The sequence below is a fragment of the Microtus oregoni genome, unplaced genomic scaffold, assembly GCF_018167655.1.
Source record: "Microtus oregoni isolate MIOR12 unplaced genomic scaffold, Mior012 000139F_ref0000186, whole genome shotgun sequence".
NCBI classification, from domain to species: Eukaryota; Metazoa; Chordata; class Mammalia; order Rodentia; family Cricetidae; genus Microtus; species Microtus oregoni.
The window spans coordinates 1375213-1400839 of NW_024544789.1; the positions used below are offsets into that span (position 1 = coordinate 1375213).

At 44.6% G+C, this 25627-nt stretch overlaps 1 protein-coding gene across 1 annotated transcript in view; it reads right to left on the reverse strand.

The window, feature by feature from the left end:
• Positions 1–25627, reverse strand: part of Nt5e (5'-nucleotidase ecto) — a 48239-nt gene that overhangs the window by 12078 nt on the left and 10534 nt on the right. Inside the window, exons 2-3 of the mRNA XM_041646671.1 lie at positions 10783–11005; positions 7204–7392 (exon numbers count right to left, since the gene is read on the reverse strand). Of these exons, the coding sequence (XP_041502605.1) occupies positions 7204–7392; positions 10783–11005 (412 nt within the window). The remainder of the gene's footprint in view (positions 1–7203; positions 7393–10782; positions 11006–25627) is intronic.

Below are 25627 nucleotides of genomic sequence, written 5' to 3' on the forward strand. Positions count from 1 at the left end.
TACAAACAGAAGCAGTGTTGTAGAATATTTGGAAAAAGAAGAACAAAATTTTATTGATTCTCCATCTTTAAAATTCTGAAAATTTAAAGAAAATATATTTATGAGTAGCAGTGAGGGGAGAAAGTGGTGGCAGCCTATGTATTAGGAAGAAACCACCTTGTTTAGTAAATTCAGTGTTTCCAGAGAAACAGGACTATGTCCATGTATATAAAGAAGGTAGGGGACAGAGTCTCAGAACTTAAAACTGGGGTATTTGTCTTAGATGTACATTTCCAAGCCCATTTCTGCCCTATCTTACCTTGATCCATCCCTATGGCAATTTTTTTTGGGGGGGGTAAGTTATGCCACTATCATTATTTTTTTGTTAAGGAAAGCTTGTGCTCAAAGAGATGACGTAAATTGTCAGTATTGACTGAACTGGGGAGCAAACTGAGCCTGTCAGAGTATTGAGCCCTTTTCACAACCCCAAGCCACATTCCAGTGAAAGAAAAATGAAATCCTGTACACAAGACCACCAAGAGCAGAGCTAAGGGGGCGCAAGCTTCCATCCTGTGCAGTTCACAGGAGTTGATCAACTCTCCTCAGATAACAGACCTACCCGCCCAGGGATCCTGACCGCATTTATTTACGGTCATTCTCTGGTTTTCAATAGACTCATCTCGGAAAGCAGCCTCATAAGGAGCGAGACTACTGACCACTGCTGTGTGCTTGCAAAATGATGTGGCTTTGTTCGAAAGGAAGCGGGTGCTGAAGCTGGGTCAGGCAGAGGCTATCTAAAGGACGGGAGTGAGTGACCACTGGAATGAGGAAGGCCCCTGCACTGACCTAAGAAACACCCAGGGAGATCACTGAGGCCACTGGTCAGACTGCTGCCCTTTGAATCTCAGCAGTTCTTATCAAGGGCCTGGACACAGTTACTTGGAGACTGTTTCTCTGTCCTGTGCACATATTAAGGTCGCTTTGCAAAGGCAAGATTATCTAAAGCCCAGCTTTTCTTTCTTTAATGCGTGTGTGTGTGTGTGTGTGTGTGTGTGTGTGTGTGTGTGAGCAGGGGATGGGATGGGGTTATTTCACTGTATATTCCTGGCTATCCTGGAACTCACGATGTAGACCAGGCTGGCTTCAAACTCATAGAGATCTGCCTGCTTCTGTTTTCCAAGTGCTGGAATTAAAAGTGTGCATCACTAATTACACTTGCTCTTCTTTCTGTTTTTTGTTTTTGAAACATGGTCTCATGTAGCCCAGGCTGGTCTAGAACATTTTATGTAGGGGAAGATGACCTCATACTTCTAATCTTCTTGCCTCTACCTCTCAAGTGCTTGAATTACAGGCTTGTTGTTAACACATCTGGCTTAAGACCCAGCTTCTTAAACTGTGGGTCATGAGCCCCTATGAGGTGGTGTGACTGAAGGGAGGGTCATGGAAAATCTGGCAACAGCAAAAGATTTCTGAACATACAATGACCAAAAATTGATTCAAAATCAAACATATGATGGCTCTGCATCCCTGACTTCACTGTAGCCTTGATCCTGCACACATGGTCACAGCGGGCAGTGCCAATGAATGGTAGCTGAGGCTCAGACTCGAGACTACTGTATATTGTCAACTGCATTGTTGCTACTGTACATACAATGTTGTTTTTGCTCTTATAAAAACACGATTTTGCTATTGAAAACAAAGGTTTGTAATACATTCCTGCCACCATTCCTTGGTACATAAGTAACAAGCTAGTCTGGTTTTGGAGTTTATTGTATCAGAGTGTGTTTGATTACAAAAAAGTTGCTGTTTGAATTGCTGGCTTGAGTTTCATAGAAAACATTAAGTTAACCTTGGTTAGGACAGAAAGTCCAACATTTCTGAAGTGGTTCTAAACGTAATTCTGCCATTCTGTACTACGGATTTATACCAAGTGGCATTTTCAGGATTAAAGATAATAAAATCAAAATATTGATCAACTCTGAAAAAACACTGAAGATGCTGAAATATCAAATATTCAGCCCAGATTTAAATCTTCACATAAAATAAGCAGATCCACCTCCTTAGTATTTCAATTTGCTTTGTCTTTAAAAAAATTGGTAAAATTATATGTATGCCAAAGAATTCTTTCAAATAAGAATTGGTGATTTGTTCAGTAGTAAAAATGCTTGAACTACGAGGCCTGAATTCTATCCCGGGAACACACAGTAGAAAGAGAGAACCATCTCCCCAGGGTTGTTCTGCGACCTCCACACAGATGCTGGGGCGTGTCCATGCTCATACCCACAAGTACGCATGCCATATATGTGCACACAATAATGAATTTTTAAAAAGAAAGTCATTTTCTTTCTGATTTATTATGAAGAAGTTTGAAAAATGTATGACTGGTTTTATATATTCATATATCCGGGCCACATGAAAATATCCTGAGTAGGCAACGGAGAGATGAACAGTGGCTGCCAGGATGGGACGTGACACAGTTGGTACAGGATCTGCTGAACATGCACAAAGCCCTGGACTCGATTCCAGGTACTGTGTAACACTGGGTATGGTGGCTCATGCCTGTAACCCCAGCATCCAGGAGGTGGAAGCATGAGGACCACAAGTTCAGGGTCATCCTTGGCCAGGTATGGAAGGGTTGGGGGGCACAGCATACTGACTGAGGCCTCCCTTCTCACTCCAACCCCTGCCCAAGGTCAGGAGCACAGCAGTTCTAGTCCAGCTAATCTGTGATTATTTTGTGAACTCCATTTGTTTTAATTTTGTAGTCTTTTTTTTAAATATTTATTTATTATGTATAATTTATTTATTTATTATGTATACAATATTCTGTCTGTATGCCTGAAGGCCAGAAGAGGGCGCCAGACCTCTTTACAGATGGTTGTGAGCCACCATGTGGTTGCTGGGAATTGAACTCAGGACCTTTGGAAGAGCAGGCAATGCTCTTAACCACTGAGCCATCTCTCCAGCCCCCAATTTTGTAGTCTTAACATAAATTCTCTTCCTTAAATATATGAAAAAGGTAAATTTCATATTCAGTGAATGTGTGCCTAAGTCCAGAGTCAATTGTACTAAAAATAAGTTTTTATTTGTTTTTAAAGCCTGAACAATCAAATCTTTTGAAAGAGCTGTAACTGGCATGGTGGTATATGCCTTTAATGATAGCACGTGGGTGGAAGAGGCAGGTGAATCTCTGTGAGTTTGAGGCCAGCCTGGTTTACACAGTGAGACACTGTCTCAAAAAACAATAAAACAACAACAACAACAAAAACCTCCAAAAAACCCCAAAACAAAGAACCACAATCAAAAACGAAGGAAAGATAGAAAAGAATCCGTTCAAACAACACTGGACACCTGCCTCTCACATGTCAGTTAACCAGGCTATCAGGAGAAAAAAAATGGGATATCAGCCAGATTGGTCAGGAGACCTGAGGCTTCTGAACGTCTGAAGCCTGGTAGAAAAGGATGAGAGAGCCTGGGTGGGACTCGAGGGTCTTGGAGTGGAATTCTGACGCTGTCTGCAAGTGACCAAGTCTCAGCCTATCTGAGAAGTGAAGACGTTGAGCTGGAGTGGAGGTGACAGTCATTCAGGGGACAGGAACAAGAGGCTGTGAGCCTTGCTCATACAGACATTTCTTCACAGGATGAAGGCAGGGGCTGGTGTGGAGAAGGAGACAGGAAATTGGTGCTAACCACTCAGTGATATGGGAGGATGCTGAGAAGCCATTGGTACAGTGATAAGAAGGGGCAGGCTGTATGAGCCACACAGTTTAACATAGTAGCTTGCAGACATTGTTAAATTCTACCAAAAAAAAAGATTTCCTAAAATCTTGAACAGTAAATAGCCACTGCATATTTGCCTTTTTAGGGACAGTATGTCAGAAAAGAAGGGGGTCACACATTCCCAGTGCTGAGCCCTTTGCTGAACTGCAGATAGAACCTGATGTCTGCACTTGTCCAAGACCACACAGACTTGAAGAACCAAATGTCTGGTGCTTCGGGAGGCAGACAGGAAGCAGCTCATTAGGAGTCTTTCCAAGAATCATAAAGACACTGGGCAGTGGTGGCACACACAGCACTCAGTGGAAGAGGCAGGTGGATTTCTGTGTGTTCCAGGACAGCCTGGTCTACAAAGTGAGTTCCAGGATAGCCAAGGCTATACAGAAGACCCTTGCCTCAAAAAACAAATATCAAAAACAAACAAGAAGACAAGACAGCCTTCTGCATGCCTGCTGCAGATTCCAACTTGAACTCATTTTCTTACCTTTTTCATCAACCACTTTGTGACTCCAGGATGTAACGCCGTCCGAGACAGCATTTGCCTCTCAGGCCTCATTCCTGCAGCTCTAACACTTTGCAAGCCTGGCTGGGAAGCTCCCTCCTCTTCATTGGAGGGGGTAACTTATGCACTGTGAGCCATTTAACTCATTTACATACGAGGGAGGGAGTTGAGGAGGGAAGGAAACTAACTTGGCAGTAACAAGCACAAAAGGTTAAATAACATAAAATATCAGGGTGCTATTCAGATACTTTGGGGGATGTTTTCCTTTGGGTTTGTGTATGTGTTGTATGCTGAGATGTTTCTTATATTTCAAATTTTGAGCTGGGAATGGTGGTTCATGCCTGTAATCTCAGCACTTGGGAGGCTAATATAGAAGAACTTCCTTGAGTTTGAGTCTAGCCTGGATTACAACATAAATTCCAGACTGGCCTGGACTACAGTGAGTTCTGATCTCTGGCTGGGTTTTTTCTCTATTTAATAAGTAATATTTAAAAACTATTATTTTAGCTTCATACAAACTTCATAAAATAGTGTGGTGGAAATCACTTAAGCTGTGTGTGTGTGTGTGTGTGTGTGTGTGTGTGTGTGTGTGAAAGAGAGAGAGGGAGGGAGGGAGAGAGCGCCATGGCACATATGAGGTCACAGGACAACTTTTGGGAGCAGTTTCTTTCTTTCCACCATTGCGTGGGCTCTGAGGACAGAACCCAGGTCTCCAGACTTGTGCAGCAAGTACCTTTATCTGCTGAGTCATCTTGTCAGCCTAAATCTTTTCTAAGATTGCAAAAAAAAATTGTTTAAATATGTAAGTAGGTCTCTTCTACTATTATGTGGTTTAATTGATAAGTTAGATCCTCAAAAGAGAACCAAAAATACATTTTCATGAAAACAAGTTTAATCTTTGAAATCTATTACAAAATGTGGAATAAACAACTGAGATTCAGGTCAGTGTCTTAAGAGACTGGAACAATCTATTCAGGAGTTACAGATAAGCCAGCTGCAGCTTGTCCTTAGATCTCTTATCCTATGTTGCAGGACTTCGCTGTCTGGGGCAATAGTTATAAGAACAAAAGGATGACAGGTACTCCCCACCTAGCTTTTTGGGTTAGCAGGACACCCCAGTAAATAGCCATACAGATGCCATAAGATAGCATAGATCAAGATGGTGTAAGGGCACACCAAAGTGGCATGGTATGCCTGTAACAGCAGTGCTTGGTGTTATGCTATTGGAAGGGGCACAGCAGGGGGCGGGGGAGGGTCTTATATCAAGGTTAGCCTAATCAACACATGTTCCACCTCAGCCAGTACTGCATAGTGAGTCTCATGAGTGAGGCTCTCAATAGAAGCAAAACAGAACAATGAAGTGGGAAGAAAGGAAAAGGAAGAGAGGTAGAGAAGGAAGGGGAGCGGGGAGGGAGATGGGGTAAGGACAAGAGAAGACAAGAACCGGGGATGGTGGGACATGCCTGTATCTTATAATTTTAGTACTTGGGAGCTAGAGGTGGGAGCATTAGGAGTTGAAGGTCAGCCTCAGTTACACAGGGCTGACTTGGGATCCCATCTCAAGACAAAAAGAAACAAAATGACAATAAAAGAAGCAGTAGAACAACAAGGAAGCAGGATATCCTGGATGTTTGGGGAAATTTCACTTTACTTTATACGTATCTGTATGAGAGTGCACACACATATTTGAACACATATTTTGTTAGAGCCTCCTGTAAAATGTCATGCTTACTATGGATCACAGCCAAACCTGTACAGACTGAAGTGATGGGAGAGCGAACTTGTTCCTGCCGTGAGTTATTCTGATACTGCTTTGGGGAAAAGCTACGAAAACGCCCAGGTTTTGAAAGAGTCTTATCCATAGGGGTAGCAAAGTATTTAAATTAGGGCAGGTAAATATGAGGACCTACCTGAGTCTGTTGTGACTTAGATGTGGCTTGTCCCCTTCGTGTTCATGTGTGAGCAGCTTAGTCCTCATTGGTGACATTGAGGGACAGTGTCTAATTCACCACCCTCAGAAGAGATCAATGTGGTTCTCTTGAGACCACAGTTAGTTCTAGGAGTGGGAGTGGTTGTAAAAGGAGACCACCACACACCCGAGTTTCTTCTGCACTGCCCATTTCCCTTCCTGATTCTCTGCCATGTTGTAATGCAGCCAAGAGCATGTTCACCCAAGGCCAAACTAGTGAAGTCAACTGCTCTGAGTTTTTAATCTCCAAAGTTGTGCTAGACTCCTCATTAGGAAGCCAGAGGGGGTCGGTGACCTGTCTGTTCAAGGTCACTCAAGTGAGTTAGGAATGACAACTTTCCAACCAATATTAGGTTTCTTTTCTTTCAATAATTTGTACTGTATCTCATTTTCTGATTCCAAATATAACATTCAGCATTTTAAAATACTAGTAATAATAATAATAATAATAATAATAATGATGATAACAATAATACCTTTCAAGCCAGATACAGCAGTGCATGCTTATAATCCTATCACTCTCTCAAGAGGCAGAGACAGGAGAATCACGAGATTGGAGCTAATCTGAGCTAGATAGTGACATTCTGTCTTTGAAAACCAAAGACTGGGCATATAGATGCTTAAAATACAGAAAGCCCTGGGTTCAGTTCTAAGAATTAATACAATTAAAAAATTATCTTTTAAAAAGTCTATCATAAACTGACCGTTCGCTCAATATCAGTACTCTTTTCATTTGATTATGTGTGCTATACACTTATAGCATTGACTTTTAATCATGAAATGAATGAATTCTTGGAATGTCTCCCAATAAGACCATCTGTCATTATTCAATGCAAATTACATTTATATGGCATATTACAGTTTATACAATATATATTACACACTAAATAGTAATAGTAACAATTAAAAAAGGCAAAGAGAGAGAAAATAACTGACCCGAACATCCTAGCTTGCAGAATGCATTTGAAACAATTACCTGTGTAAAGAAAGGTGTTGGAGTGTCCTCCCACCACGACGTCCACGCCTTTCACTTTCTGAGCAATAAGTTTATCCATTTCAAAACCAGAGTGTCCAAGTGCAATGATTTTGCTCACATTTAGAGTTTTTAGCTTATCTACTTCAGGTTGCAATGCGGTGATTTCATCTTCAAAGACTAAATTTGTCCCTAAGGAAGAAAATTAATAAAGTGGATATTAAAATAGTTTCACTATACTGTTTGTACACCAACACACTAAGCATATTATATTTCTTATTAAAGCTCTCTAGTTATAGAGAGTAAATGAATGAACACATCTAGTACAAAAGCCCTGGCAAACAAGGAAAGCTTAAATCAATGTCACTGGTTGCATTACCTAATATTAGGTTAAAGTTAATATTAATATTAGCTAAATATTAAATATTGGGTTAAATATTTATATTAAATTAAATGTTGGGTTAAAGTTATAGATTTATATATAACTTTTATATATATATACATATATATACACAGATATATATATATATATTTTTTTTTTTGAACATTTATTTCTGTGTGCTCCTATATGTCACAGAATGTGCACAGAGGTCAGAGGACAATTTTCAGATTTGATTCTCTTCGCTCACTACATGGCTATTAGGGATCAAACTAAGACCATCAGGTTAGGTAGGGAGCACCTACATCTATTGAATCCTCTTTCTGAGCCATATGATACACTTGCGTAAACTCAGTCTCTCACTAGGAGTATACTTCAGGTATGGCTTGCTTCCTTGTCTTGTATATCTAGACCATCACAATAACCATGTCAAAAAAATGTGCCAGCACAAAAGCATGGTGTCCACAGCTTCTCTTAACTCCATTGCTTTGTCTGGAAATGTGGGGCATTCTGTCTTCACACCTAAGATGTCAACAAGAAATGGCAATTTCAAACAGTGGTTGTTAGTCTTATTTGTTTGGGGATGTATGTGCTGTGGCTGCTTGTGGACATTAGTGGACAACCTGTAGGAGTCAGTTGTCTCTTTCTACCTTGTGGGTTCCCGGGATTGAACATCAGATGTGGTGGCAAGTGCCCTTACCCACAGAGCTATCTCGCTGGCCCTTGAAAACTAACTTTAGCATGGTAGATAACTGCTCACTTGCGGGCAGCTTTAGAGTAGACTGGAGTGCCGTGTTGCAGAGAGGCCTCATCTAAACATTGCTGGCCCTGGGAGTGGGTACGTACTTCATGGAACTCGCTCTGCTACTCAGTGCTAATGTATGCCACCGGCTCTGGCTAGCACAGACTGGATATTCCTATGCTGAGACATGAACAGGACCTCCCAGTCTGTAGCCAAAACTTAGCAAGTCCTTAGGTCTTACAGCTTCAGTGGTCATGAAGGGATCGCAAAGATGCTGTTCTGAAGTCACATCCAGCACTCTGCAGCAAGGCAGTCCTCCAGTGGATTTAGGCACCCTCATGCTAATTTTTAAGAAACCAGCACTAAAATGAAGATGCCCCGAATGCAAAAATCTCATAAAGGATTTTCAAAATGTAAGTTAGCAAAGCCCAGGGTGAAAATCAAGAGTCTTTCCAAACATCAGCAGACTACTAAAGAGACATCCCTTATCCGTTGCTATGTTCAGGACTCTGCTTCCTGATGCCACTCTTAAGTCGCAGCCACGTGCCGACTCCACATGCACAAATATGGAAGCTGAATCAGCACGACAGCACTGTGTCCACAGAGGCTCCAGATGGATAGCTGGGAAGTTAGCAGCTCCCAGACAGAACGACCTGACAGAGATGAAGTAGCTCAAGGCAACACCGAAAACCCCAGGAGAGGCGATGCTCTGCCTCAGTTGCCTACTGTGCAAATGTCAAGGATTATCTGACTCTCCTCTGTAACCCCAAGCCTCCTTGGGGCTTTCCCAGACAGCCCTCCGTGCTGAGGCTCTGTGGAGTTGCCCTTCCTGTGGCCGTGATAAAATACCCTGACAAAAGCAGCTTATATCAGCTCCCGCTTCGAGGACACGCGCTGTCATCTTGGGGAAGTCCTGGTGGCAGAAGCTTGAGGCAGCTGGTCACATGCCATCCACAGTTAGAAAGCAGGGACGGACGAATGGGGCTCAACAGCTAGGTTCTTCCTTTTCTTTTTAGTAGCCCAGAACCAAACCCTAGGGAATGGTGCCATCTTTCTTTATGGTGGATCTTCCCACCGCAATTAAGACAATACCGCACGAGTGTGCCTGGTGAGGCCCGTGAAGCTGACCATTAACACTGGCTGTCACAGCCCTGTAGTAATAAGAGGAGGCGGGGCTGCGTTCCCAGCACCCTGGACGCCTGCCCGGCTAGCTCAGTCGGTAGAGCATGAGACTCTTAATCTCAGGGTCATGGGTTCGAGCCCCACGTTGGGCGCCATTTGTAGTAATATGAGCGGAGGGGCTGCATCCCCAGCACCCCGGCAGCCTGGTTAGCTTATGCTCCGAAATAACAACACACAAACTGTATTCATTTAAACACTGCTTGGCCCTTTAGCCCTAGCCCTTACTGGCTAATTCTGTTGTCCCGATCAACCCATCTCTAATAATCTGTGAGCACCGGTCTTACCGGGAAAAATTCAGCATGTCTAACCTGGTGGCTTGCTTCATGGCGTGTGTCTGCCCGGGAGCAGGGCATGGCGTCTTTCTCTGTGGCGTCTGCTCCTGAGAGGAGAGCTGTGGAGTCTGAGCTCACTTCCTCTTCCTCCCAGCGTTCTGTTCTGTTTACTCCTCCCACCTATCTTCTAACCAATAAAATGGGCCAAGGCAGTTCCTTTATTAGCCAATGACCTTCCTCCATCACAGCCCTGCTATCTGTCTGCCTTCTCTGGGCATTCTTCTGAAATAGCAAGGTGCACCCCTCCTCCTGCCACGTAGGCTCTCTCCTCTGGTCTCATTTTCCTTCACCCCACTACTTCCTGACACATCCTCGCTCAGTTATTCTCTCACTGAATGTGTGCAGGGGATACAGATTTCTTGGTTGCTGTTCCTAACGGCTAGAACAGTGTGAGGAGCACAGGTTCCCAGCGGGAGGAAGCAGGGAGGAATGGTCAGGAAAGAATACTGCCTCCCTCTCTGGCTAGTCCAACAGAATAGTTTCAAGAAACGCCTCAGGTCTGGGCACTACACATATAGAATGCATGGGATATGTTTTAGAATTCCAGGAAAAGAATTATGCATAAACACACACACACACACAGAGGAATTTCATCACCTAGCTAAAATAAATTAAATGTGCTAGGAATCAATGTGCATGCTCCAACCACTAGAACTGGAAAAATGTACTTGGGGCTAGAGATCTATGAGATCTTCTTGTTCCAGGATTCACCGACAATTTTGAATACATGGAATTAAGGAAAGACACTGTTTAGTCAACACAGTCAACAGATAAGTTCACTGAACAGAGACAGTGACACCCTTTGGAGGTAACTTAGAACAACACAGACTCTGCCAGCCTGGTTTGCTAACCACCATTTTCTGTATACCACAGTTCATAAAAGCGTGGCCAAGCTCTGCTTTACCACATCTGTTTCCAAGTATGAGTGCCATGAAAGTAGAAGGTACCTGGATTTGAGAGGAAGGGGGTTTCCTTAGAAGTATAGCCAACAATCCCCACTTTCTCACCACCGACAGTAGCAATTCGATATGGGAAATACAATCCGGCTATCTGGGGTTCTAGTGACCCCTTTGCCTTAATGTTTGCGCTCAGAATTGGAAATGTGGCCCTTTTGAGGAGGGGATCAATCAGTCCTTCCACACCGTTATCAAATTCATGGTTTCCCAGTGCCTAAGTAAAATGGAAAAGAAAAAAGGATTAAGTACCCTGAATTTGCCAATGGAAGTATATTTTTAAACAGATCATGTTTAGCACAGCAGCTCCTGAAATGGGCTGGGCTCTCCGAGACTTGACCCCTTACCTCCAGAAATATGACTTGGGGCCCTGGGCGAGGCCCAGGGACACTGAGATCACAGGTACATATGGGCGTTGTTGCCCAGGGCTTGGCATCTAGGGAGCTGCTGTGAATGTGCATATTCACAGCACCCCCCAAACACTGTCCCACCACCCTCCAGTCACACAGCTTGACAGACCACCATTACCAGGCCCTACCCGGCTTGTTCGTAGTGCTCTCTGCAATTAGCCCACGCCTCAGACCTAATCGTTCAACCTACCAGCATTTTGGTAGGATGCTGACACCCCCAGAATCTCTTTCCACATTGCTTCCCTTGGGTTATTACCCAAGTTTTCAGTTTCTCCTCTTAAGGACTTCTCCAATTCTCCTGGGGAAATTAGGACTGACAGGGAGGAGCCTGCTTCCTCTTCTAGTACATCCCGGGGCACTCTGCCCTCTGAGCATGTTAGAAAGTGTGAAAACATTACAGGAAAGTGGAAAGACAAAGAAATCCCTTACTCTGGAGCCTGGTAGAGCCTCCTTCCAGCTGAGAATCAAGAATTCCAGCACAATTAACATTGGCCATGAAGGTTACTGACTGAGGGACAATATTCCTGTTATATAGAAAAAAAATTGTTTTCAAATGAGAATGTTAAAATATCAATGGACCATGCTTAAGGCTTGCTTGTTCTTCCTTTTTTCTTTTTTTCTTTTTGAAACTATTACAACCAGCATTTTTAATTAAAGAAGAATATTATAAATTGTATAAAAGTATTTAATTTTTCTTTTTTTATTAGCATTTTTTTCTTTAGGTTGCATTCCGACCACAGTTTCCCCTCCCCCCTCCCCCCTCCCCCCGTTTTCTCCCCCCTCCTCTTATCTACCCACTCCCCATCTACCCACTCCTCTTGCTCTGTCTCAGTTCAGAAAGGGCCAGGCCTCCCATGTGCTTGAGCCTATGCTCACTGGGCTGCGCTCTGGCAGTCCTCCCGAAGAAAGGGAAGAGGGATAGTCTGAACCAGGGGTCAAGGTCATGATGGAGGAACCCACAGAGACAAATGACCCAAGCTCCTGGGAGCTCACAGACTCTGGACCAACAGTTAGGGAGCCTGCAAGGGACTGACCTAGGCCCTCTGCATGTGTGTGACAGTTGTGTAGCTCAGTTTCTTTGTAAGGCTCCTAGCAGTGAGATCAGGACCTGTCCCTGACTCGTAGCTGGCTTTTGGGAAGCTGTTCCCATTACCCTGCCCAGCCTTTATACAGGGGAGGAGCTCGTCCTACCTCCAATTGATGGGCCATGCTATGTTCTTACGCTTTCTTAAGCATTTTCTGGCAGTCTCTCAAATAAGGCTAAAATGTTGTTTACAGTAAAAACAGTTTCAGTGTTCCCTATTCTCTTGTGACCTAAGTTTAACCCTGTCATCTGTAATCCTAGCCAACACATAGAAGAACCACCCTGTGATCTCATTTACCCAAAAAGAAAAGTTTCCTAAGCTACCTTTGAGGTGCAATTTCAGAAGTCACCAAAACTAGTACGTGTGGCTATTATAATGACAAGGACATCTCTGTCTTGAATAGCTCACACCCAAGGGTGCATGCCCTTTTCCTAAGCACCTCTGTGAATGCCCATGATTACACCTATTTGGAATTTTCTCCCTCCTATAGTAATCTGCCTCAGCCCTATTTCACACTGGTTTGTCTTGAAGTTCTTTTCCATCTTTGAGTAAAGTTCTGTAAAAGGAACCTCTCAGACAGACACCAGCAACTGCCACCGACAGCCTTGTTTTATGCATCTTGAAGTGCTTGAGTGGCGAGGCCTCACCCCCGAGGACCTCCACCTGTCAGGCTCTGCCCACAGGGCACTCTAATGGCTGTAACTATTGGACTGATGCAGGTGGTTAAGCTTCTCCCTACAGAGTAAAAAGCCCAAGCTCAGTTGGAAAACCCACCAATCTCCACCCTAGAAATTTGTTGTGGAATATTTGTTTAACTAGCCAAAGGTGTGTTACATTTGTTTATGCTGTAGAATGTTACTTTAATATGTGAAAGTGTGTTACAATTGTTTCTGCTGCCTTTGTTAACAACATAAAGAAGTGTTACATTTGTTTGTGCTGCATTTAAGTATGTAAAGATGTGTTGTTGCATTTATTTCACCTTGCCTGTCTAAGGCACCTGATTGGTCTAATTAAAAAGCGGAATGGCCAATAGCTAGGCAGGAGAGGGACAGGCAGCCTGGTGGGCAGAGAGATTAGGAGAAGAAATCTAGGCTCGTGAGAGAACAAGGGAGAAAAAGGGACATGACTGCCTGGCCAGAAGCCAGGCAGCTGCCAGCCAGGCAGGAAAATAGGACATACAGAAAGAAAGTTAAAAAGCCCCAAGGAAAAATGTAGATAAAGACAAACAAATTACAATAAGAACTAAGCTAAGGCTGAGCATTCATAACTAATAATAAGTCTCTGTGTCATGATTTGGGAGCTGGTTAGTGGCCCAAAAGAAAGCCCACTACAGAAATCTCTATTCTAGAAATCTCTGTACCTCCACTCAGAAACCTCATATAAACTCTGTCTTCTGCTCAGTTCTTTGCTGCTTCTCCCCTGAGCAGAGGCAGCCACCCTCCTGGATTTTCCCCTCCCAATAAATCTCTTGCATGAGATTGTTGTGCTGTGTGACTTTGTAGTATTCCTTGGCTTCCAATTGCCAGGCTACCTTTCCCTTCAGAACTGTAACACTTATCCTGGAGAAACCTTCTCTGCTGGAGTAGGTCTGTTTACACTTCCTTTGGGGCAGTCTTTCCCCTCAGAACTGCAACAGTTCCTTTGGGGAAGCTTTCCCCCTTCCCAGAAGCTTATGTTTAGGAAGAACCTCCTGGTGAGGTACCCATGAGACCATCAGCAGGTTCTGGATCCACTCTGGGTACAGGGCTTCAGGTGGAGCAGGGATGGTGTCAAGCATCACTTGTATGATATGCCCACTCCTGGAGTCGCAACAGCTTGCCCAGAAAGCCCTCTACCACTTCCTCACTTGGCCTCCTGGATAAAGCCAGCTCTGGGCAGTCACACACTTGGTTTGACTGCTAAGGCCATTTTACTATTGCAGCACTTAAATTTACGAAGATTTTCAGAACCACCTTGGTCTGCTTCACTCTGTGGGTCATCTGGGAAAAGGCTTGGAAGCATTGGCTGGAGCAGTGGCTCTCAACCTTTAATGCAGCTCCTCATGCTGTGCTGACCCCCCCCACCACCACCACAAAATTACTCTCATTGCTCCTTCATCACTGTAATTTCGCTACTGTTATGAATAGTAATGAATTTCTGGAGATGGATGTTTACCAAATGGTCACGACTCACAGGTTGAGAACCACTGGGCTAATTAATGACCCTTGAAGCTAACAAAGACCACAGTACGTTCTCTCTCTCTCTCTCTCTCTTTTGATTTTTCAAGACACGGTTTCTCCGTAGCTTTTGGTTCTTGTCCTGGAACTAGCTCTTGTAGACCAGGCTGGCCTCGAACTCACAGAGATCTGCCTGCCTCTGCCTCCCGAGTGCTGGGATTAAAGGCGTGCGCCACCACCGCCCGGCTCAGTACATTCTCTTTTGCCACACTTTCTCATCCCAGTAAAGCAGGGAAGCACGACAAATAGTTTAGTAAGATGAGATTCCACTTGGCTTGTGCTATGCCCCACCCCTCCTCTAACACTGCTCTTGGCAGCCTGCCATTCCACAAGCTCTGTGCACGTACCCATCGCTAAACAATGCACCTCGTAACCTGTTAGCAACCCAGGACCCTGCCTTCATTGAGCCGCACATGCACCCCTCTCCAGACAATGGAATTAAGTTCCTTCTTCCCTTAACAACCATCAAACCCAGGCAATTTCTATTAAGTCATAATTTAGGTACGAGGAGGGTATCTAGGTATGAGGGTAGGGATGTGATCTGGCCTGAGCAAGTTTAGGATGCATGCTGGGTAAGGCAAACTGTGTCGTGTAAGTGAACTTTGAAGGATATTTCCTTGTTATTTTGCAATTCATGTGCGCCTTTATTACGATGCTTTTAACAAGAAGACAAAAACCTAGAAAACCTGGGCTAGACATGATCACCAGTCATGTGATACCAGTGTACTCCATGGCTATACTGTGGGGTCATCTGTTGTCTGCCCTGGGCTCGACTGAATGATCCAAAGCTACCTTGCCCTTTTTGTCCTGCTCAGCATGCTGTTTCTTCACCCGGCACACTATCTCACTGAGCTCCTGTCACTCAAAGGGCTGTGCATGCATCCTCAAGGAAGCATTAAGGTCTGCCTGGTATGTTCATAATTTCGGAACGTGAACTTTTCTCCGCCTCTGATGCTTTACGCATTCACCCCTTCCTCTGACTGAGTTAAACGGCTCTAAAAGCTGATAAAGTCCTAAAAGCTCTCTCAGGCTCGGGCAAATGCTTTTCTTTCTGCTAGTCTTAAAACATCATTTTCTTTCTATGGAGAAATAAATACCCTTTGTTATATAATAATCTTAAGTATAGAGTTTTGTTTTTAGTGAATGTTTCTACAGTTTGAAAACTTTAGCTGAGCAGTGGTGGCACAGGTCTTTAATCCCAGCACTCGGGAGACAGAGGCGGGTGGATCTCTGTGAGTTCGGGGCCAGCCTGGTCTAGAAGAGCTAGTCCCAGGACAGGCTCCAAAGCTACAGAGAAACCCTGTCTCGAAAAACCGAAAAAAAAAAAAAAACCCAAAACAACAACCAACTTTGCTGTTGATTGGTTTGGGGTTTATTTGAGTCTTACTGTGTACCTGAGGATGACCTCGAATTCACAGTCTTGCATTAGCCTCCAGAATACTGGATTACGGTCCTGCATGATGCCATGTGGTTCCACAGTTCTCTGTGGGAGGTCAACCATCTTACCAGTGCTGTTCCATCCCTAGAGTACGGCAACAGTTCAAGTTATCATTTTTTGCTTCATCAATGACTTGAGGGCAGTCCCTGAGAGTAGTGACTGTGGCTGTCGTTTTGATTTTGTGTCCTTTGGGGAGAGCAGCTTGATTCGTGGCCGTCAGCACTCTGGATAGAGGACCAAAGAGCCCTGTTCACACTCACCTTCAACTCCGAATTTAAAATCTCTGTTGAATATTCTGATGTCTAGGTCTGCAAGTCAGCGGTCACGTGCCCACTTTCCCTTGGTGTTTCAGCAGAACCCCAGCTTTCCATACCCAAAGAACCATCTCTGGGACTTGCCATGTGGGCTAGTGGCCCCAAGTGTCAGGTCCTAAGTCTCCCTTCCCCCAAATGGCAGTGCTGGTGACATTGTCTACAGAGAAGGACAATCCCAGCCAACCAAGCACTGCACAGCATGCCCTTCTTCTAGCTCCCCTAGCTCTCTCCTCCCACAAGATGGCTGTTGAGGGCCCCACCACTTGAGTGCCTCGTAATACACTAATTTTGAGGAAGAGAAACGATGACAAATCCTTATAGTCTGAAACACCATATCAAAGGAAGGGGAAATTGTCACAGTTGCCACACAAAAGGCAGGAGGGTGGAGATAGCCATGAGTTGGTGAAGTTCGTTCTGGGAAGGCTGTTTCCTCTTGGTAAAACATGCCTATTGTCCTGGTTTTCTTTTGGTTACTGTAATAAACACAATGACCACAAACAACTTGAACAGGAAAGGATTTAGTTTTACATACAGTTGACGGTGCATTACTGAGCAAAGTGAGGGCAGAAACTCAAGACAGAAGTCTGATGCAGAGGTCAAGGAGGAGTGCTGCTTGCTCTGCCTGCTTACTTAGATAACCCAGGTCCACCTGCTCGGGGTAACACTGCCCACAGCAGCCTGGGCTTCTCCCATCACTCACAAGTGCCCCACATAAGTGTTCACAGGCCAGCTGATGGAGACAATTCCTCAATTGAGGTCCCCTCCTTAGTTTGTGCCAAGTTCTTTCTTTCTTTCTTTCTTTCTTTCTTTCTTTTCCTTCCTTCCTTCCTTCCTTCCTTCCTTCCTTCCTTTCTTCATTTATTTTTGTGACAGGATCTTCCTATGCACTTCTAGCTGGTCTAGAAGTCTCTATGTAGACTAGGGTTATCTTGATCACAGAGATCCTGTCTTTGTCTCCTCAGTATAAGGACTAAATGTGTGTGCCACCACACCCAACTCCATCCTTTTTCTTTTCCTTTTTTTAAAAATTCTTTTGAATTGATCCTATTACATGATCTTTAGTCAAAAGAATGGCATTGAGTTGTACCTTTGGCCCTGGCTGGGAACATGACATTGCAAACTGCTCAAAAGGTTAAAAGATCATAGATTTTCTATTGTTTCTTCTCTTAAATTAGCCAAATGGGCCCGCCAATCACCTGAACAGAAAAATGCCCCTCCAACAGTCCCAACTTTAAGAAACGTGATATACCTGGAGACATGTTTAAAAAGATGAGAAGGATAGTTACCCCTTAGTGAGGCATGTAGTTTAGCATCCCCAGAAGACCCTTTCTCCATGCAATTGCTTACAGATCTTCCTTGCTAAGCCTGCGGGCTTTCTGACTCAGAAAGTGTAGCTTTTCCCTTCTCCCTCCTCCCTTCTCCCCTCCTCCCACTCAGCTGTGTTGATGAGGATGTGTGTGTGTTGGGTGTGGGGATGTGGTGTGTGCATGTGACCATGGGGACGTGTATCTGTGCACATGCATGGGGAGACCAGAGCAGGGTGAGGTCAGGTGCTTTCCTCTATGACTCTTCTGCTTACTTCCTTGAGAGATAGACTCTCACTGAGCCAGGAACTCAGTGTTTTGGCTAGGCCGGTTGGCACGGAGCTCAGTGTCTGCATATCTCTGGCTCCAGTACTGAGGAAACAGACCTAAACAACCATACCTGGCCAGTCCTCCTGCGTACAGAGCAAGGATTTGCGTCAAGGGTTTACCCACTAAGCTGTCTTCCCATCTTTCCTCCTCTTTGCATCTCCCTTTTTTGGACATCAGTCAAAATCCTAAAGCCAGTTGCCATGAAACCGGGCATCCTCACAATCTCCGAAGACAGCACACACCTAGCTGCCCCTTCCCTGCCCCTTGCAGCTGCCTAGCCGTCTTCCACTGCTAAGCTTGTCTGCTTTCCTAGCATCTGACTCAGAAGGCACGGTTCTTTCCCTCTTCTCTAGCTTCCACCAACAGCCACTGAGATCTCTAGTTTGCCTTGCCTGCTATGTTGTTTTTTCTCTCAAATTCCAATAAAATTGTCCTCATGTCTTCCTGAGTCTGTTTTAAAAGGGACCCCATGTTCCCTGGTAATAGCCTCCCCGGCCCCAAGTGCTCCATTTCCCTCTAGCCCATCGCTATTGTCTCAGTGCAGCCCTGTCCTCTCTGGACTGGACCGTGACTTCCTAACCAGGCTTTTGGCATTGCCATTCCCTTCCCTAAACCATCCTTTGTGTTGCTGCCAGCGTGAGCTTTACGAGCTGCAGATTAGGTGTTGCCACTCTGCCCCACGGAAGCACGGGCTCCCTTAGGATTGCACCCCAACCTTCTAGGCCCCGCCAAGCTCTTCTTTGTGGACTGGCATCATCTCTTTCGGTCTCATTTCTGGCACTACCCCTGACCCCACCGGCCCTGCACTCTGTGAAAGGAAGTAGGATTAGCTCTGCCACTTATGACCAGGCATATGGAAACACACTTCTAAGTGATAACATCCTCTGAGAGGGCAATAAGAGGGTAAAATGAAAGCGGTAACTAATACATGCCAGCCCCTGTTAGGTACCTGAGATACGACACATGAGGGAATGAGGGAAAAAAGGACTTAAAAAAAAACCCAAAATAAACTGGAAAAAAAAACCAAGAAAAAACATTGCTGTTTGATATGGTATTTACTATTGCTATGCTTATTTTACACATGAACATAACTGAGATGCGGTGAAGTGAGAACTTGGAGGTCACACAATCTGTAAATGCAGAGCCAGGCCTAGAACAGCTTCCACACAACTCCAAGCTCCTAGCCTTTGTGTCCTCGACCGACCATAGGACAACAGCAAACATTCAAAAAGTGAAGGAGAGGGAAAGGCAATATGAACCTTCACTGTCTGTAGTTGTCCAGGCTCTTGCCTATCCTTGTCGCTTTGTGTTTGGTGACAGATGAATGACATTAGAGGCACACTCAGATCCAGCAGGATCTTGCTGCTCCTTATAGCGTCTTTATCATTTTATACACCTAAGGATCCTCCCAGGAGGGATGCTCTGAGATCCCCATCGGTGGAAATGGCCATCTTCAGGAGCCATCTCCCCTGCCCTCTGGGTGGTCAGTCTCTTTGAACCACAGCAGGATACTCTGCTGGGTGAGCAGAGGAACAGGAGAATCACTCACAAGTGCCTCTTTTTCTTCCCTTACAGTTAACTTTTCCTATGAATGTTCATGCAGAAAATTCCATGTATGAATATTTCATATTTTCTTTTCCCCACTTGGGATTTCTCCTGCTGCCTTATTCCTCTTGCAGTAAGGAGAACTTTATAATCTATCAGCTCTTCAGGAATACCACACTTAGCACCAGATTCCCCACACCGCTGGCTCGCAGCAGCAGGCACTCCAGGACTGAGCTAAATGGATGGTTCTTATTTACCCATCATTAGCTTTTATAGTAACGACGTGAAAATGCCCGAGAAAGGGCTGTCCAAGAGAACACTGAGCAATAATGATGGAGAGACAGCCATCCCTCAATATACATGGGGAAATGTTTCCAGGTCCCTTGAAAAACCACAGCACCGCCGGGCGGTGGTGGCGCACGCCTTTAATCCCAGCACTCGGGAGGCAGAGGCAGGCGGATCTCTGTGAGTTCGAGACCAGCCTGGTCTACAAGAGCTAGTTCCAGGACAGGCTCCAAAACCACAGAGAAACCCTGTCTCGAAAAACCAAAATAAATAAATAAATAAATAAATAAATAAGTAAATAAAAAACCCCACAACCCCTCATTGGTAGGAAATGGCATGACATTTGCCTTTGGCTTATACATATGTTCCCATGAGGTTTGAGTCATCCTTAGCCTGTTTAAGTTGCCTTGCACAACACAATTGCTATGTAATGTCATGCAATGCTTAGATCATAGTGCTTGGGGAATACTAATAAGAAGATTATCAGTGCATATTCAATATGGACATTTCCTCCAGTTACCTTGGAACTGCTTTTAGTATCCACCAAAATTATGAATTTGAGACTGCCCTGTGGTGGTTCTTTGCCTTTTTTTGAGGGGGGAGTAACTTTCTGGAAGTTCTCATCTACAAACTGAAGCTCTCTGAAGCCTCATCTACACTGAAAGGCCCATAGACTGCTTGACCTTGGCTGACTAGAACATTGTGATTGTGGGATGGTGGAATGTTGTGGGTCACAAGCCAAGGTCCCCTTGGGCTATTTTTAGTCTCTTTTAATAGCTACTGGCTCTCAACCTTTATATCTGACCTCATATCCTCTTGGTAAAAACTCCTGGAATTTATCATCTTTCTAAACTTGACAGTTCTAATTGTAATAATGGGATTTTATTCTTTTTGAGCCAGGGTTTCATCTCACAGGCTGACCTTGAACTTACTATCTGATTCCCCCGTGTCTACCTTTGAAATACTAGGGTTACTGGTCATGCCCAGTTTATGTGGTTCTGGTGAGATAACTCAGAACTTCATTTGGTTAGATAAATACTCTACCAACTGAGCCATGTCTCTATCTCCATTGCTGTTGACTGTTTAACCATCATCTTAGGCAAGGACCTGCTATGATCTGGAATCACCTTCTTTTTTTGCTTTGTGAAAAGACTTGCAGACAGACAAATTCCAGGACTTATATCTAGTAGCCAAAAGGATGTGAGGTCAAATAGAAAGGTTGATAGTAAGAGGTTAGTGAGTGAGACTAACGATAGCCCGCGATGATCTTGGCTCTTGATCCGCAACATTCCATCACCCCACAGTTACAATGTCCTAGTCAGCGGAGGTCAAAGAGTTCACAGGCTTCTGTACAAATTGAGCTTCATTTATTTATTCATCTTATTCATTAATTTTGACAACTTTGGATATTCACCAAATTCACTTTTCTGTAACGTATGAGAGATGAACTTAGCAAAATAACCTCCTGTATTTCCAACAGGAAAATCACTGATTGCAATCTCAGCATCTGGTCCAGTCCTGACTCCTCCTTCTTCCTCTTTTGAGGAAAACACACAAAAAGAAAAGAACTGATGATCTTAAAGAAAGACATTTCGCATACTATCCCTTTAGCCTGGTGTGCTGGTTTGAGTAGGAATGGGCCCCATGGGCTCATAGATTGGTCATCAGGTAGTGGCACTATTTAACAGGGTTCAGGAGGTGAGGTGTGGCCTTGTTGGAGTAGGTGTGGTCTTGTGGGAGGAAACACATCACTGTGTGTGTGTGTGTGTGTGTGTGTGTGTGTGTGTGTGTGTTGGAGGGGAAGACTTTTAAGGTTTCAAGAGCCCGGCTGAGCCACGAGGCTCTTTTTTTCTTCCTGCTGTCTAAGGGTCTGAATATAGAACTGTTGGCTCCTTCCCCAGCATCAGGTCTGCTTGCATGCAGCCATGCTCCCTGCATGAGAATGGAGTAAATCTCTGAAACGGTAAGCTAGACTAGTTAAACGCTTTCCTTTATAAGAGTTGCCATGGTCACAGTTTTTTTTTTTTTCACAGCAGTAGAACACTGACTAAGACACCTGGAATGTCTGACTTCCCAACACCCCAAAACTCTACTTGCCACTTAAAGTCAGAAATAAATGAAAATGAAGGCTCAGTTCCTCTGTGACTCAGGGCTCCATGACCCCTAAATGGACGCTGAGGACTACTTATGTTTCTCCTGCATTCTGTAGGTATAAAGTATTTACACAGGCTGTGGGTGGCTTGCAAAAGCCCTTTAACCTTGGAGGAAACTTCTGTTGACTGTAGGTAAGACTCAGAGAGTCCTGTGAATTAGCAACAGAGGGATGAAGCTATTTGAAGGCTCCTGGTGCCAAGGTTCTTGTTTTGATTATTAAAAACACATTGTGATTAGGAGAGATGGAAAACTTGTGCCTAAAGTTTGGCTTGGAATTCTCATGCATTCTGTTGCAAGCCAACGCTCCTTTCCCTCTGAGGAAAAGCAATGAGCATATGCAGAGGAAACTGTAGATAGTTGTGAAATTATCTCATCTGTATTCACTTAATTTCTAACATACTATATGTTGAAAGAATCCCAAACAATATTCAGTTATTAACTTTTGGATAGCAATGAAATGGGAGGTAGCTCGGACCCACTCAAGTTGAAGTATAAACAAATACCAGAACACACAAGGTGCCACACCCTTTTCCTTGTCTGTGGCAGATGCCCATTAATGGATTGAGTTGCTCTTTTCTAAAGAATTTAGATTCAATAATAAAGGGAACAACTGTCAACCAACCAACGATGTCATTTTTCACGCCTTCGCTAAGATAGTAATTATGAGCACGGAATCTATTTGTAACTAGTAAAATGTACTTTTAAGCAGCAACAAAGGCTAGAGGCATAATTTTAAACAAGGACAGGCTGCATCTGACTTTTCTCTCTGAACCACACTCAGTGGCAACTCTCAGCTTCTGTTGCTGAGCTCACACTGGCTCTGAGGCAATGCACCAGTGCCTACAGGAGGTGCGCCAGGCAGCTATTCACTCATATGCAAACGCTCTAGTTGGCGCTGAGTGAATGGACCTGTGGAGCAGGTAATGAGAGTGTTCCTCAGGGAGCTTGCTAAGCTCCACGCTGCTCTGCAGTTTGAAGGAGACACAGAGGTCAGTGCCTACCTGATTATCCACCGAAGGACTCTTGGTATTCTGAAATAGTTTAGCAAAATCTCCCATTTTCTGAATCTCCAAGTTGCAGCCGATGGGTTAACACAATCTCTCTCCTCGTAGTTAAACCACGTACATTGATTTGTCCCCACAGCCCATGAAACGTGTCTAACAGAGAGGAGTATTTATTGAACATCTACTACTAGTGAATGAGGACTCAAATAAACAGCTGGCGGGGGGTGGGGAGGAAGGCAAAAGAAAGAATTAATAAGTTAACTCCAAGGCTGGGCGTGGTGGCACACACCTTTGATCACAGAGTTTGAGAGGCAGAAACAGGCAGATCTGTAGGAGTTCGAGACCAGCCTGGTCTACACATCAGGTTCCAGGTCAGCAAGGGCTACATAGTAATACCCTGTCTCAAACAAACAAACAAACAAAAACACAAACCCCAAGGCTATAATTATTGGTTTAGTTGCCCAGGGGGGCCTTGTTTGGGAGATCTCCAACCCTGGGCCTGTACTGTATCCTCTGTGTTTTATAAACACAGTTATATAACACTCAGTCCCAGGCCCCTGCTACCAAGCAGAATTCTGCTTTGAAAGCCTCATGAGTGCCATGGCCACAAAATGAACATCTGAGCAGGAAATGGAGCAGCAGAAGCAGGTGGAGCCACTTAGCCCCCGGAGCTAAAAGAACTTCCGTAGCCACTACACAATTAAAGAAAGCCCTGAGGTGGTCAGATTGCTTAGAGCTCTTGGCCAGCTTTTTAGGTCTCTGGTCACTTTACTTTGACTGCTGGCTGGAGATTTTTTTTTCCACCTCTTTTTGACAGCCTCATGTAGCATAGGTTGGCCTTCCACATGCTAAGTAGTCAAGGATGACCCCAAACTCCTGATCCTCCTGCCTCTACCTCCCAAGTGCTGGATTACAGGTGCGACCATGCTTGGTTTCTGCAGTGCTGGAGATGATCCTCAGGGCTTCCTGCATAGTGGCTAAATGCTCTGTCGCTAGCTACATCTCTAGCTACATCAGAAAACTTGGGCTTTTATGAACTGTTTAAGCGACTCCTTCTCCCTTTTCGTCCTGCCTAGCAAACTAGGCAGGCGATCAAGGAGTGGAGAGGAGGCCTGTTCCTCCTCTCCCCTAGCGGTGCCCCTTGGTTTATTTCAGGGGACACTATGGAGTCAGCTGGAGTACTTTGGAGGTCATGCTCCTCCCTTCTACGCCTTCTCTGCTCCCAATTATCTGCTGACCAAGGATGCCCCTGCTACATCAGCCACAAGCAGAGCATTGAAAGAATGGCTGTAAAAGAGCCCCTGCAGAGGACACACACGGCCCTCAGTGTGGGAACGACCCAGGAACATAGCGACATAGACAATTCTACCACATCCATGTCCTACCCCAGTGCCCCAATGTGATGCTGCTTCCGCGGCTGCTCTGCCCCTCAGGTCATACTTCTCCCATGCTCTGTCTGCAGTGCCAAACTGCCCACTCCCCACATATAGTCCACTTCAGGATCTTCTAGCTAGTCCTGCAGCCATCGGCCCATGGCTTCATCCATGAACTGCAGGCCACCAGAGTGAGCTGTGTCCCAGACAACCCACCCACCTCTTGCCTCTGAGTTAATTTCACCCCATACTTTCAACTTTCTAAGAAAATAAACATTCCCGCCTCTTTGGATACTGTGGTGGTTTGAAAGAAAATGGTCCCCAAAGGGAGTGGCACTTTTAGGAGGTGTGGCCTTGGTGGAGTAGGTGTGGTCTTGTCAGAGGAAGTGTGTCACTGTGGAGGCAGGCTTTGAAGTCTCATATATGCTCAAACCATGCCCAATGAGACAGACCACTTCCTGTTGTTGGTGCATCAAGATGTAAGAACTTTCAGCTCCTTTTCCAGCACCATGTCTGCCTGCATGCTGACTTGCTTCCCACCATGATGCTAATGGACCAAACCTCTGAACTGCAAGTGAACCCCCACAATTAAATGTTTTCCTCTATAAGCGTTGCCGTGGTCATGGCGTTTCTTCACAGCAATAGAAACCCTAACTAAGACAAATACCATGTAGACCCTCCATGCCCTTCTGGTGATGTCCTTAGCTGCATAATCCATTTTGCTTAACTTCCAGGTACCCTCAGCTCTAGGAAACTTAAATCCCCCAAGTGCACTGGAGATGCGGAGGATGCCTCAGTGACATGCTCCCTGCAGACCCCTTCTAGTGTGCCCACAAGACCTCAGGCACATCTTTCATGCCGCTTGCCTTCACTGTGACTGTGTGTTCACACGTCAGCTGTCTTTGTACGCTCAGGGATACCAGGTGAGTCATGCCAGTGTCTACCGAATGAGAATCAAACCACTCGCTCTATCTTCTGCTTTTAAATGGGCTCCATGTTTCTCTGTTAGGATGTGTGAGCCATTAAAACTTCTCAGAAGGCAGGATATGAAATGAACTTGGTAAATAATAGGTACGTGATGCCTCCGTTTTCTAGTGAGAGAAACCAGGTTGCTAGGCAATTGGTGAGATATCTAGCTAACTGCTTTCTTACCTCCAGCTCCTCTCTAGACAACTGTCAGGTTCTTGTGTTTTTCATTTCCTATATTTTAATTTACAAGTTACCTTTGTGTGTTTGTTAACATCTTTGTGGCACTTGTCGGTGAATGGAACACACTTTTTTAAAAAAACATAAATCAGGGCATGGTGGTACATACCGGTAAATCCAGCATCTGGAATTTGAGCCCATGCTGGGTACACAACTCACCTTATCTCAAAACAAC